Raw genomic sequence first — 15,078 nt, forward strand, 5'->3', positions numbered from 1 at the left:
GTTCCAGGGTGAAGAGGAACACAAGTATTAGTGACTGCAGAGAGCCGGGGCCTTTCCTGATTAAAAAATCTGCTCAGACCAGGAAAATATTAACCTCAGCTATCCCAAGATAATACCACTTTGGAAGCACCAATCTTGCAGATTCCCCAGAATTAATATTGAAAACAGTAACACAAAAAAGCCCAAAGCTTAACATTGTGTTTCCCCAACTCCCCAGATAAGCAGAGTCCAACTTTAAAATAAACTTCAAAGTGAAGAAATAGGCAGGGGGAAATGAGTAAACAACAACAAAGGACTTAGCCATAAAAAGCTACTGTGGTGGCAGGGAAGACTAAGACATAAACTGAAAAGATACAATGTGAAAACAACTATATGCAAAACCTTAAGGAAAAATTCTAATTGGACCCAAGCCAAACAAGAATTCCTGGAATCGTTAAAGAAAAAGATGAGTAGTAGATAGAAAATTGGCAAAAGAAATGGAGAGTGATGCAAGAAATTATAAAAAGAATTAACAGCTTAGTTAAAAAGAGTCACAAAAAATTTACTGTAGAAAGGAATTGCATTTAAAAAAAAAACACATAGTAGGCCAAATAGAAAAGGAGGTGCAAAAGCTCACTGAAGAATATAATTCCTTAAAAACTACAATTGGGTGAATAGAGGCTAATGATTCCATGAAACTTCAGGAAACAATAAAACAAAGTCAATAGAATAAAAAAGTAGAAAAAATGTGAAATATCTCACTAGAAAACAACACATCTGGAAAACAGATTGAGGAGAGATAATTTAAGTTGTAGACTACCTAAAATCTATGATCAAAAACCCCCCTACACATCATGTTTCAAGACAGTATCAGGGAAAACTGCTCTGATATCTTAGATCTAAAGAATAAAATAGAAATGGACAGAATCCACCAATCACCTCCTAAAAGAGACTTCAAAAATGAAAATTTCCAGGAATATTTTAGCCAAATTCCAGAGCCTCCCAGTCAAAGAGAAAATATTGCAAGCAGCCAAAAAAAAAAAACCAATTCAAATATCATGGAACCACTGTCAAGATCACATAAAATTTAGAAGTTTCCACATGAAAGGAGTAGAAGGCTTGAAATACGATGTTCCAGAAGGCAAAGGATCTAGGATTAAAAGAGGAATAATCTTTCCAGAAAACTGAGTACAATCCTTTGTGGGAAGGAGGAAACATATATTTAATAAAATATAGGAATTTTTACTTTCTGGATGAAAAGACCAAAGCTGATTTTGCATTCAAACACAAGACTCAAGAGAAATACATAAAGTTAAACATGAAAGTGTAATCACAAGTACCTTAATTAAGCTAGACTGTTTGCAATCCTATATGGGTTATGAAACCTGTAACTTTTAAGAACTTTATCATTATTAGGGCAGATAGAAGGAGTCTACATAAACAGAGGGCAAGAGTATGAGTCAATTGTGTTGGGATGACCTTAAAAAATAAAGGAATTGCTGAGAAGGGATGAACTAGGAGAAAGGGGAAGGGAGAAGTAGAAAGGGGAAATTTTCTCACATAAAAGAGGTGCATAAGGAACATTATTTATAGTGTAGGGGGAAATTTGGGGTGGGTGAGCAATGCTTGAACCTCACTCTTGTCAGAATTGGTTTAAAGAGGTAATAATATATACAAAACCTCAGTTGGATTTCAAAATCTATCTTATCCAATACAGAAACAGGAAGGGGAAGGGATAAGAACTATGGAGGGGGGAGAGATGATACAAGAAAGGATACATTAATGGATGCAGTGATCAGAACAAAAAGAGACTTGGAGGATAGACTGGGAGAAAAAAGAAAAAAACAGAATAGCAGAAGAAAAATAGGGTAGAGGAAAATATCCAGTTATTAATAATAACTGTGAATATGGATAGGATGAAATGAAAACTCAGAAAACAGAAGTGGATAGCAAAATGGTTTAGAAAACCAGAATTTAATAACATTTTTAAAAAGAGACATACTTGGAAAAAAAACTCACAGGATCTATTATGCTTCAGCTGAAGCAAAAAAGGCAAGATTAAAAATCATGATCTCAGAAAAAGCAAAAGCAAAAAAACACATAATTATAAGAGAGAATTAAAATTAGGGAAGTTACACTTTGCTAAAAGGTATCATAAACAATACAGTAATATCAAAAAATTGTAAAGGCAAATTTCTCAGATAAAGTCCTCATTTCTCCAACACGCATGGAATGGAATAAAATCTGTAAAAATAAGATCTATTCCCCAGCTGATTAATGATCAAAGGATTTGATAAAGCAGTTTTCAGGAGAAGAAATTGAGGCTATCAGTAGTCATATGATCATGGTTCACTAAAGAAATGTAAATAAAAACTCTGAGGTACTACCTTATATCTATTAGAAATGACAAATGCTGGAAGGTACACTAATAAACTACTGATGGAGTTCTGAATTTCCCAAAGAGCTATAAAACTGCACATATAATTTTGACCCTGGAATACTACTATTAAATCTGTACCCCTAAAAAACCAAAGAAAAAAGAAAATGACTTATAATTATAAAACTGTTTAAAAAAGCTCAATTTTTTGGTAGCAAGAAACTGGAAATCAAACAGATGCTCATCAGTTAGAGAATAGCTGAACAAAATGTGGCATTATGATTGTCTTGGAATGTTGCTACACTATAAAAATAATGAGGAAGTGATTACAGAAAAAAAGAACCACATAAACTGATGCAAAGTGAAGTGGGAAGAACCAGGAGATCATTGTGCACAGTAATAGCAATTTTGTAATGATGATCAACTGTGAAAGACATGACTACTCTAACCAATAAAATGATCCAAAATAATTCCAAAGGACTCATCATGAAAAAAATATTATCCATTTCCAGAAAAAGAAACGATGAATTGAGTGCAAACTGACGTATAATTTTTCTCTTTATTTTTATTTTTACTTGTTATATAGTAGTAAGAAAATGTATTTTCTATAATTTTACAAATATAAATAATTGATGATATTTTGCTTGAATTCTCAGTAGATAGGGGGGGTTTGGGAAGGAAGGAGATAATCTGAAACTCAAAATTTAAAAATGTTTATCATGTATCACTACACACCTGTCAGATTGGCTAAGATGACAGGAAAAAATAATGATGAATGTTGGAGGGGATGCGGGAAAATGGGGACACTGATGCATTGTTGGTGGAGTTGTGAACGAATCCAACTATTCTGGAATTATGCCCAAAAAGTTATCAAACTATGCATACCCTTTGATCCAGCAGTGTTTCTATTGGGCTTATACCCCAAAGAGATACTAAAAAAAGGAAAGGGACCTGTATGTGCCAAAATGTTTGTAGCAGCCCTGTTTGTAGTGGCTAGAAACTGGAAAATGAATGGATGTCCATCAATTGGAGAATGGCTGGGTAAATTGTGGTATATGAATGTTATGGAATATTATTGTTCTGTAAGAAATGACCAACAGGATGAATACAGAGAGGCTTGGAGAGACCTACATGGACTGATGCTAAGTGAGATAAGCAGAACCAGGAGATCATTATACACTTCGACAATGATATTGTATGAGGATGTATTCTGATGGAAGTGGATTTCTATGACAAAGAGACCTAACTGAGTTTCAATGGATAAATGATGGACAGAAACAGCTACACCCAAAGAAGGAACACTGGGAAACGAATGTGAACTATTTGCATTTTTGATTTTCTTCCCGAGTTATTTTTACTTTCTGAATCCAATTCTCCCTGTGCAACAGGAGAACTGTTTGGTTCTGCAAATATGTATTATATCTAGGATATACTGCACCATATTTAACATATATAGGACTGCTTGCCATCTTGGGGGGGGGTGAAGGGAGGGAGGGGAAAAAAACGAAATATAAGCGAGTGCAAGGGATAATATTGTAAAAAATTACCCTAGCATGGATTCTGTCGATACAAAGTTATTATTAAATAAAATAAAATTAAAAAAAATAAAAATGTTTATCATGAATAATATTTTTTAAAAAGAAATAAATCACTACAATCTTATAATTTGCTTAATATTCCTTATAATCTTTTAGAATATCTAAATATCTGGTTATTTCTTTAATGCTGTGAAAGTGATTTCCGTAAGTTTATCTCTGACCACATATATCATTTCTCTATCTTCTATATTCAAATGTCTCTTGTCTTTTGGATAAATTATAAACTGTCTTGTTTTCTTTTTAAAGTCCTATTCAGTCTGGCTCCGATCTATCATTTTAGCCCCACTAGATATTGGTCTTCCTCCTATATTCTCTGTCAGCCAAAATGATTTCTTTGAGTCTCACACAGAAAGAACTTTCCATCTTCCTTCTTCTCTGTGTTTTGTATTTTCCATCCTCCATATTGGAAATGCACTCCTTCCTCCCTTCTGTCTCAGAAAATGCCTTTCTTCCTTGAAGTCACAATTCAAACATAATCTTCTACATGGAGTCTTTATTAATCTCTTCAAACACTAATGTCCTCCTTATCTTATAATCTTATAATAATAAAATATTATCATATGATCTTAATTATATATATGACATATATAATTATATATAATGAACTATCTTATAATAAACTCCTTTGAGAATTAACTATTCTTTATATAATGTATTCATGAGCTTGTTTTGCTAGCATGTAAGCTCATTCCGGATAGGCAGACATTATTTCATTGTTTGTATTTATATCTTAAGCACCTAGCATAGTGCTTAACATGAAGCACTTAATGAATGCTTGTTGAATAATTATTCTTAGTCTCAATCCTATTACTTGTTAAAAAATAGATGTCACAGGTAACAAGATTTCGAGATGATCAACTATGATCAAATATGAATTCTCAACAATTCAGTGATTCAAGGCAATTCTAATAGATATGGAATGGAAAATGCCATCGGCATTCAGAGAGAGAATCATGGAGACTGAATGTGGATGGAAGTACAGAACCCTCACCTTTTGTTTCTTTGTTTTTTTCTTTCTTGTGTGTTTTTTTCCCTTTTGAAATGATTTATCTTGCACAACATGACAAATTGGAAATAAGTTTAAAAGAATTGCATATTTTTGATTTTCTTCCCGAGTTATTTTTACCTTCTGAATCCAATTCTCCCTGTGCAGCGGGAGAACTGTTCGGTTCTGCAAATATGTATTGTATCTAGGATATACTGCAACATATTTAACATATATAGGACTGCTTGCCATCTTGGGGGGGGAGGAGGGAGGGAGGGGAAAAAACGAAACATAAGTGATTGCAAGGGATAATGTTGTGTAAAAATTATCCTGGCATGGATTCTGTCAATACAAAGTTATTATTAAATAAAATTAAATTAAAAAAAATAAAAGAATTGCATATATTTAACTTATATCAGTCTACTTGCTATCTTGGGGAGGAGGAAAGTAAGGGAGGGATGGAGAAAAATTTGAAACACCAAGTCTTACATAAATGAATACTGAAAACTATCTTTACATGTAATTGGAAAAATAAAATACTATCAAAAAGAAAAAAAAAAAGGATGTCACAAAGCTCATATAGTAGAACTCATACCTTCTATAGTAGTCTGTAAGGGTTCCACTATAAGAACTGAGCATCCAGAGATGTACAGCCATGTACCCAGGAAATCTATCCTTCTTTTTCTGTGTTTTGGAGATATAAAGTGCTATTTAAGGGCACTAGACCAACTCTGCCTTGTTCTTTGGCCTCTGGTTCAGGTTGCATGTTTAGACACAGTCTAAAGCAAGATATAGGACCAACTAGTCGCTGCAGTGGATGTGAACATCAGTTCTAGAATCAGGAAGACCTGACTTCAAATCTGGTCTCAGACACTTATTAGCTATGTGACCTTAGGCCAGCCACTTAACCCTGCCTGCCTGTTTCCTCCTCTGTAAAATGATCTGGAGAAGGAAATGGCAAACCACTCCAGTGTCTTTGCCAAGAAAACACCAAACAGGGTCACAAAACACCACACGTGACTGAAAAGCAGCAAAAGCAAAGTAGTAGTAATATCAGAATAATCTAAATCGAGAGTAAGGGAGATCAACAGCCCTTATAGAACCAATTCTATCCAAATGGGTAGCTTCATATATGCTAATGAAAAACAGCCCCACCTGATGTAATGACATGATCCAGAAAGTGATTTTAAAGACCCAGAAGTGAGTGTGGATCTGATTTAAGCAGTGCTACAAAAGGTCTATTGGACCAGAGCCAGGGCCATACATAACATGACATTCTTTCCATTATAAAATAGAGCCAAAAGTCATAATGCGGATGACCCCTTTAAGATCACTATTTTGACCCTTTTCCCTGTGTGTTCTTTTTACTTTAGAGTCCCAATAAGAAAGAAATAGAGAACTTGAGAAATAGGAAAACAGAAATGTGAGGAGATTTGATAGACCAATATGTCAGTCAAGAAGAATGGAGTAAATTTTTTTTAAAGTACATTGTTTAATACAAGGGAAGATTGACTAGCCATTTCCAGTTCTGGGAACCTACTGGCTAATGTACATTATGCCCCTATAGCTCATTAGCATTAAAATTTAATACAAAATTAATCATAAACATGACTTTATCTAAAACAAGATTCAAAATAATTATTAACACTGGCTATTAGCAATAAAAAAAATGTCTCCATTGATTTTCATGAAGTGTGGCTTACTTTCTTCCTGACATGCTCTATCAATGATTCCCTGGAGAATCTCAACATTTGATAATCTAATAGGATACAGGAAAAATCCATGATTGAGAAAGAGAAAATCCTCTACTGTTCCAATTAAAAATGCTTAAATCAGAAATATCTTTTCTTGTAAGTAATTGTTGTTATTCACAGGCACATTTCTTCAAAGTATACTTTTTAATAAGATAGATACATTTAAGAGCAAAACATTTTTAGAGTTTAGAAAAACTTAGATTGGTCAAAGCAGCTGTGTAGTCTAGTAGAGAGCCAATTATACCCAGATTCAGGAAATTCGAGTCCACATCTTACCTTGACACAAATGAGTTGTAAGGCTTTGGTTCAATCATTGGATTGCTCTGAGCTACAGTGTCCTCATAGGCAAGATAGGGAGAATAATATTTGTATTCCCCATCTCTTGAGTCAGCATGGCATGATGGGGAAAAATCTAGGTTTGGAAGTAGCAAGCTCAGGTTCAAGACCTTCCTCTGACATCTACGTAGCAGGGGAACCAGAGGCTTCCTTAGTGGAACTTCCTAAGTGGAACCATAATAGCTCAATGACAGAGGGAGTTTTTTAAGACTCTAAGTTACCTTGACCTGCCTCCTGTCTTTGGAAATCACACATACAATGAGAGTTGAAATTATTTATCTTAAAAAAGCTGACCAAACCACCGAACTTATGGTAGAATTTTGCTTATCTTAACTCACATTTATATAGTGTCATTTAATTCAACCCCCCTTTTTTTCTTTTCCAAATAAAACAAAGGACTATATATACAACTAGAACTTTAACTATTATTTAAAATGTGTATGTATCTGTATACATATATATGTGTATATGCACATTCATATGTGAGAATAAAAATGTTACTTAAAATAGATAATAACGACAATCCCCATTTATACAGAGTGCTTCAAAGTTTGGAAAGGGTTTTATTTGTTGCTTTATTTGTTGTTTTATTTGATTCTCACAATAACTCAGTGGTGCTATTATTATTTTACAGATAAATAAACAAAAACTAATGAAGGTTAAATTCCTTGCCCATGATCATACTGCTAGTAGTTAAGGGAAAACTCAAGTTTTCCTGAGTCCAAACCCAGTACTGTATCCATTTTATCGCCTATCTCCCTCCAATTGGTACAGCATTTTTACAGCATTGGTAGGGACCTTTTCCATGTGGTCATTCAAAACTATTGTTTGGGTTTTCTTGGGTTTTATAGATATAAGGAGGAATCTCTCGAACCAAACATTATTTTCAACATATTGACATAAACACAACTTACTGTTTCGACAAGGAGAGTATTCTGCATATGCACTGAAGTTCTGAATTGCTACATAGCAAGTGCCAACAGGATCCTTTTCCCGCGTTGCTTTGAGAGTTCTCCAGTGATACAATGGAGCACAGGCCTGTTAAAATATCAAAGGCAACAAGCACTCTTGGATGAGGTTTTAGTTACCCTGTTTTGTTACATCTAGAATGGATTGGAATTAATTTATGGCAAACCACAATAAATGAGAAAATAGCCACGATATCATTTGAATTAGTTGATTGGAGATTGTTTTAGTGGCTCTTACAGAATGATAAAAGCTATCTTGCCTTTATTGTAGAATTTATTGTAGAATCCTCGACTTTCGGAATTTCTAATGATCTCTGAGGTTATTTAGTTTAACAAGTAATCAATCCACATTTATTAAGCACCTACTATATACCAGACAATGACTGTGCTAAGCACTGGATACACAGAGAAAGGAAACTCAAGAGCTCACATACTTGATTTTCTAGCTTCTATCTGAAAACTTTGGTAGGATAACATATATACTTTGGGGCACCTTTAAGAGTCAGCACACTGAAAATACCTCTTTTTTATTTAACCGAAAGGGTTAGTACAAAATACGCAATAAACTATGCATCAATAGAAATAAATTAAACAGATCATTTTATTATTAAACAAAAATACTTAAGCAGACAAAAAGTGTTCTCTAAATCAGAAATAGTTTATAATGACTCATTGCATTTGCTTAAGTATGATATAATGAATAGAACACTGGATGTGATGTAGTTGAACCTGGGTTCGAAGGCTGAACTCTCCCACTTTTTACCTGTGTGACCTTGGGCAATCTATCTCACATTCTGAGCCTCAGTTTCCTCATCTATAAAAGGAACAGATTTAACTAGAATGTCTCCATCAGTCTGGTGTCTTATTATGGGAACCAAGTCCATACCCTATTTTCTGTGTCAAATACTTGGGACCAGAGAGTTAGAATTGTAAAGGACTCAGAAGGTCATCAAAAATATGCTATGCTAATTAGGGATTATCATAATCCAGGACACTGAATAAAATATATGCATTTTTTGATATTAAAATTGTATTTCCATGACTTTTAAAAATAACTTCAATTTGTACTGATAGGTACAGTTTTGCTTGTTTTAATATTGATATTGTACTCATTAAATGTTATCTAAATCCCAGCTTCTTAAACTGTGGTTCATAACCCTGTATGGAGTCATGTAACAATGTGGGGGGTCATAAATTATAATTTATTATCAGTAAATTTTTTATTTGTATGCCTATCTTATATATCTACCAACTCAGGGTGACATACAGATTCCTCAGGGGAAAAGGGATTATGAGTGAAAAAAATTTAAGAAGCCCTAATCTAAACAACACTTATCTCAATGCTATGTAAGGCAGTTGAGGATGCAAAGAAGATCTGGAACTATCTTTTAAAAACTTGGTAATTATCATAATATTTCTCAGAATACTTCACATGTAATAAGAGCTTACTAAATGTTTGTTGAATTTAAATGAATTTCCAAAGAAATGTGAAATGGTGTCGATAGTTGTCAACAAAGTGGGGTCAATCTCATGCTTCAGTGGAGATTCCAAGGGCAATAGGATGATTTTGAAGGTTTCTATTTGCTTGAGGAATATTTATGTAAAAAAAGAAGACAACTCAAAGTTTCTGGGAAAGCTTTTTTATGAAGTTTGGAACACCAAAATTATACCTCTAAAATCTTTTTAATTCTATGAATTCCAACAAATTGCTTTGATCATCTGAACATTTTTATAGCATTTGCATTCACATTTATGTCAAAAATATCATATAGCAGAGCCATATCTCTATGTGCTATTTTAAAATTTTATGGGACATTGGTGGCCTCTGTAAGTTTTCTGAGTGGAGGATATTTCTTCCCACTTTAAAGGAATCAGAATAAAATTTTATTATATCAAGCTATCAAAGAAATTGACAATTGTTGCACCTTTGTTTATATGACTTACTCCTGACCATACCTTTATTTGAGACCAGATTCTCAGTCAATAATGCAACTGTTTTTATGGGAAAATTAAGTCTATTTGCAAATGACCTATTTTATTCTATGGTTTCCAGAAATGCATTCTGAGGAAGAGTGACTATTCTCTATGGATTATTTTGGCCAACACAAGAAATTTTGTTGGACAAAATAAATGTACATCAGAGCAGGAATAAAGAATGTTTGCTCTAATTTAACTTGGTTCTCCAAAGAAGATTTAAATTGCAGAGAGTAACTAAAATATTTATTTTTAATTTAAATTTCAGTAAATTTCAAAAGATAAAATTTTGCTAGAAAATGTTTACATAATAAATTATATGTGTTTATATACATATATATATGTCTGTATATATGTATTATATTATACACACATACATACAAAGAGTCTTTGGAATACATGTTTATTCCATAGACTCTTTGTTTTTTTATTTTCAACTGCTGGGCCTAATTCTGGATGAGTGTTCTACCTTATTTAGTCAAGTATTTATCTCTAAGAACACAAAATCCTGGAACTGTAGGCCTGGGAGTAAACTTTAAAAGTCATGGAGTCCATCTACCCACTTTGGGCAGGCTAACACTTAAAATGATTCCAGATGGATGAGGACATAGTCTAATTTTAAGGACGTGGTGTCCACAAGGTCTTGGTAATTCATTCCATCATTTAACCAGCTTCATTCTAGAAGACTTTTATATTCTAGCTTAAATCAATCAGGCCTTAGTGAAAGTTCTCCACAGACTAAAAATTCTTTATTTCTATACTCTAGGTAAGATCTCTTTAAACACTTAGATATTAGGAATCTGTGTCTTGGGACTTTACAAATTTACTAGGGTCACACTTAATTATGCCATCCATAGTGCTGAGCACACTACTTGTATTCCTGTTTTCAGTTGAATCCAGCAAAAATGTCAAGTGCCGATTGTGTTCGAGATGCAGTGCTAACATTGGACATACAAAGACAACATAAAATAGACTCTTTCTCTGGAGAAAGCTTATAAACAAATAGAGAAGAATTATAAATTATCATGAAATCAAAATTTTAAATTATAAAATTAGATATGGAGCTAGCTAGCTAGATGATAGATACTGACCATAATGTGATAAGTACTTTTTTTGTCAAGATAAAGTGATATATTTATTTTATATTTTCCTTTTTAATAATAATAGCCTTTTTTCAAAATATATAAAAAAATAGTTTTTAACATTCACCTTTACAAAACCCCATGTCCTAAATTTTCCTTCCTCTCTTCCCTCCTTCCCACTCCCTTAGACAGCAAGTAATCCAATATAGGTTAAACATGTGCATGTGCAAGTATTACTGGCCCCAAGGCTCTTCCCTAAGCCTTCTCCTCTTCTCTTCCATTTTTAATATTTTTCTCCCCTGATAGGAAGTAAAGCAGGAAAGAGAATGATGGGCCTGAAGTTAGGAAGATCTGAGTTCAAATTCAGCCTCAGGTAGAAACCGTGACTCTGAACAAGTCATTTCATCTCCATCTGCCAATTTCCTCAACTATACAATGTAGATAATACCAGAACCTATTCTCCAGGATTGTTATGAGGATGAAATGAGACAAGGCACAAATTCTGGCACATAGTAGACACTCCATGAATGATTATTCTCTTTATTTTCCATCTTGGTGAGCCAATGGTTCATTTACCTATATCTAACCCTAATTTCTCTTCTGAACTCTAGGCTCTATCACCAACCCTTTGGGTTGTATTTTACACATGAAGTATCCTAACTGACCTCCTCACCATCCAGACTTCCCTATTTCAGTTCCTCACCATTCAAGTTCACAATATCCAAAGTACTCTGTGTTCTTGCTTCTCCTTCAACCAATTAGTTATGAAATCTTATTGGTTCTTCATCTGGGATAACTTTTATCTGTTCCATTCTCTCTACTCCCCCAGTCCCTACCCTAAACGGGGTCCTCATCCCCTCTTGCTTAGCTTCTCCTTTCTCCAACTAGTCATCCTCTCATCTATCCATCTTCTCTACACAGCTGTCCAAGTAAAATGCTTGCACAAAAGGTCTAGAGACACCATTCTCTTGTTCAAAAATCTTTAGTGAATCCTTATTGTCTCTAGGATAAAAAAACAACTTTTCTATACTTTAAAGTCTCTCCCCAATCTGGTTTTAAATTCTAATCTTTCTTCACATTAATTTATTTTATACATGCTGGGCTCCAGCTAAAGAAGCCAACTATTCATCCCACACCCCAAGTACATCTCCCTCTGTCTCTGTCTCTCATCCCCAGAATACAATCCCTCCTTCCCTCTTCTTCTTCAGATTTTAACTTCCTCTCCAGACCTACTCAGTCATCACTCCTTCACAAATCCTTTCCTGAACTGTTCCTGGCTTCTCAAGAATGGATAGGATCCTTTTCTGTAGACCTGATTCATTCCCTCAGTAAAATGTTGAGGCAAGGATAATTCTGCCTTAGCTTTTGTATTATATTTATACATAGCATCAGGGTTATAAAACACCTTGCTCCCCTCTGTGAGTTAGACTAGTCTGTAACCCTGCCATTTTCAGTTCCCTGAAGAACAATCCTGGGATATGATGCTGAATACATGTAGTGAGATATGATTCCTGACTAACAAAGAGTTCAAGAAGGAAGGATAGGATGTGTTGGGGGCTAAGGGGAGAGGTGAGATGAGGAAGGGAAGGCACAAACTTTGAATGATAAATGGGAGGTCTCTAAAGCTGTAGGCATGCAAGAAAGAGCCAAATACCTCGATTTGTGCCTCAATTTCCTGGGCTTGCACCATGAGAGAACACTGAAAGTGCACTTCTCAGGTGACTACTCTCTCCAAGGTTGAGCTAAGATTTCATCCAGCTCTTGAGTCATAGAGCCTTGAAATCTTTTGTATTTTATCACCTAGATCAAGCCATGTGACTACCCAATCTTTGGTAGATGTGTTTTTATCTGCTGTCCATGGTCATTTTTTGTATAATAAACATTTGGTGGGTGAGAAACAGACAGAAGGAGAGAGAAAAAAGATAAAGAAGGAAAATGTAATATATAGAACTATATATATTATATATATATAGTGTATGTATATATATTCTCTCTCTCTCTCTCTCTCTCTCTCTTTTTCTATGTCTCTGTCTCTGTCTTCCATGTACCCAAGCAACAATCCATCTTACCTATTTGTATGGGCAAAGTAATCTTTTGAATGATTTGACATAGTAACATTTTGTGGAGCTGAATTCACAACATTGTATGGGAAAGTTTTCATATTTTAAGAAAGTGACTCTAAGATTCTTGAAAACGTACTTGCACTTTCCTTTATGCTCCAGCATTAACCAATAATTATCTTTTTTCAAAATGCATTACATGTGCTATTTTTGTTTCCCATTGTTTTAAAGTGTCTCCTTTTGTGCTTTCTAAGAAAATGTTTGTAGATAACATATGTATTTAAAATTTTTCTAAGTTTTCAACACTTAGAAAAGTCAATATAACAGACCAAAAAACCTATATGAATGGAATTAGATTTTTAAAAATGAATAATTATACAGAATGCTCTTTTATGATTAAAATGACTTGTCATAGTGCCCCCAAAGGAAAGAAAGTAACATGTACTAATTCTGGAATATGAGAACTACAATAATTCAAGTGAGAGACTAGCAGGAGCGTATTATAAATGTTCAGTTTGTAACCAGAGACTACGGTATTTTATAGATTACCTGTTTTATGTCAAAATCCCTTTTGTGGGTTAACCACAAAACTAAATAATGCAAGGAATTTCCTTTAGGCACTTATTCCTATTAAATTATAATTGAAATCATTTTAAACAAATCTCAAAGCCAAATTTTTTTTCTATATTCTCATAAAGAAAAATTAAATCTGATCAGTTTTTTTAAAAAAAATTCAACAGAAAATCTTTCAGTAGTATTTCTGTGAAAGAATAGAGTAAAAAAAATTCATACATATATAATAGTCAGGATCTAAATGAAATAGAATCATTGATCCATAGATCAGAATATCAGAGAGACAAGAGGTCTTAAAAGAGGATTCATCTGAATTAGTTTCCTATAGTGCTGGTCATCGAAATTAACAAAAAAACAACTATTAACTCTCTTAAGATCTAAATTATAGCTAAATTGGCTAATTCTGATGAGATCATTTAACTATCAGAATAATAGAATCCTCATAATAGTACAACAAACATAGGAGTGTAATAGGTCTTTTATCAGCAGTCCCAAATGGATCGTCTATGGCCTTAAAATGTTTACTTTTTAAAAATCACTTTGAATATTTTTTTAGTTGAGAAATAGCAGTTTAGTGGAGTTATATCTAGAAATGCAGTTTTATTTCCTATAGAACAGTGGCTAGAATAAAGTAAGCACTTAATAAATGTTTATTGACTTGTGACTCAAAGCAATAAACTACTTTGCCTGTGAGCAAAGCACCAAATTTCATTTCTAAAATGGCCACAAAATCTCCTTTAACCTTTTGAATCTTACTTTACAGAATACAACTTGCACATGATTTTGTCTCTTAAAATCTTGCTTTATAAAACATGTCAGAAAAAGGGATATGTTAGCACAAGAAAGGCAGAATCAGGACTTACCACCACTTTCCCTTTATGAGCTTTTACTGTTGCTCCAAACCACTGTTTTGATTTAAACTCAATAGGTTCCTTGGTTCCATTGACTCGAATTTTTCTGTTGTCTGATAAAAGAGGAGGGAGGATTATTAGGTTCAGAAACAGCAATCTTTAATGCATTAAAGGAAATAGACAACATCCATTTGTAAATAAGACAAAGCCTATGACTACTCAACTATAAATTTCAGAATAATGGATTTCAGTTTTACTAGGCATATGTTATGGAATTTGAAAGAGCAAAAGAGAAAGAAGGAAGGAAGGAAGGAAGGAAAGAGGGAAGGGAGAAAGGAAGGGAAGGAGGGAGGAAGGGAAGGAAAGAAGAAGGGAAGGAGAGAAGAAGGAATAAAAGAAATAATCATAGAGAGAGGGAAAGAGAGAAGGAGGAAGGAAAGAAGGCGTCAGAGAATGAAGGAAAGAAAAGAGAAATAAAGAAAGAGAGGAAGAAAGATGAAAGAAAGTGAAACAAGAATGAAGGAAAGATGAAAGAAAAAAG

General features: G+C 33.9%; 1 protein-coding gene across 1 annotated transcript in view; it reads right to left on the reverse strand.

Annotated features, from left to right (window-relative positions):
- The window catches only part of ITGA8 (integrin subunit alpha 8), a 209,487-nt gene that overhangs the window by 168,022 nt on the left and 26,387 nt on the right, over positions 1 to 15,078 (reverse strand). Inside the window, exons 3-4 of the mRNA XM_052000132.1 lie at positions 14,550 to 14,650; positions 7,944 to 8,067 (exon numbers count right to left, since the gene is read on the reverse strand). Coding sequence (XP_051856092.1) covers positions 7,944 to 8,067; positions 14,550 to 14,650 — 225 coding nt within the window. The remainder of the gene's footprint in view (positions 1 to 7,943; positions 8,068 to 14,549; positions 14,651 to 15,078) is intronic.

Source organism: Antechinus flavipes, chromosome 5 (genome assembly GCF_016432865.1).
Source record: "Antechinus flavipes isolate AdamAnt ecotype Samford, QLD, Australia chromosome 5, AdamAnt_v2, whole genome shotgun sequence".
In the NCBI taxonomy this organism is placed as follows: Eukaryota; Metazoa; Chordata; class Mammalia; order Dasyuromorphia; family Dasyuridae; genus Antechinus; species Antechinus flavipes.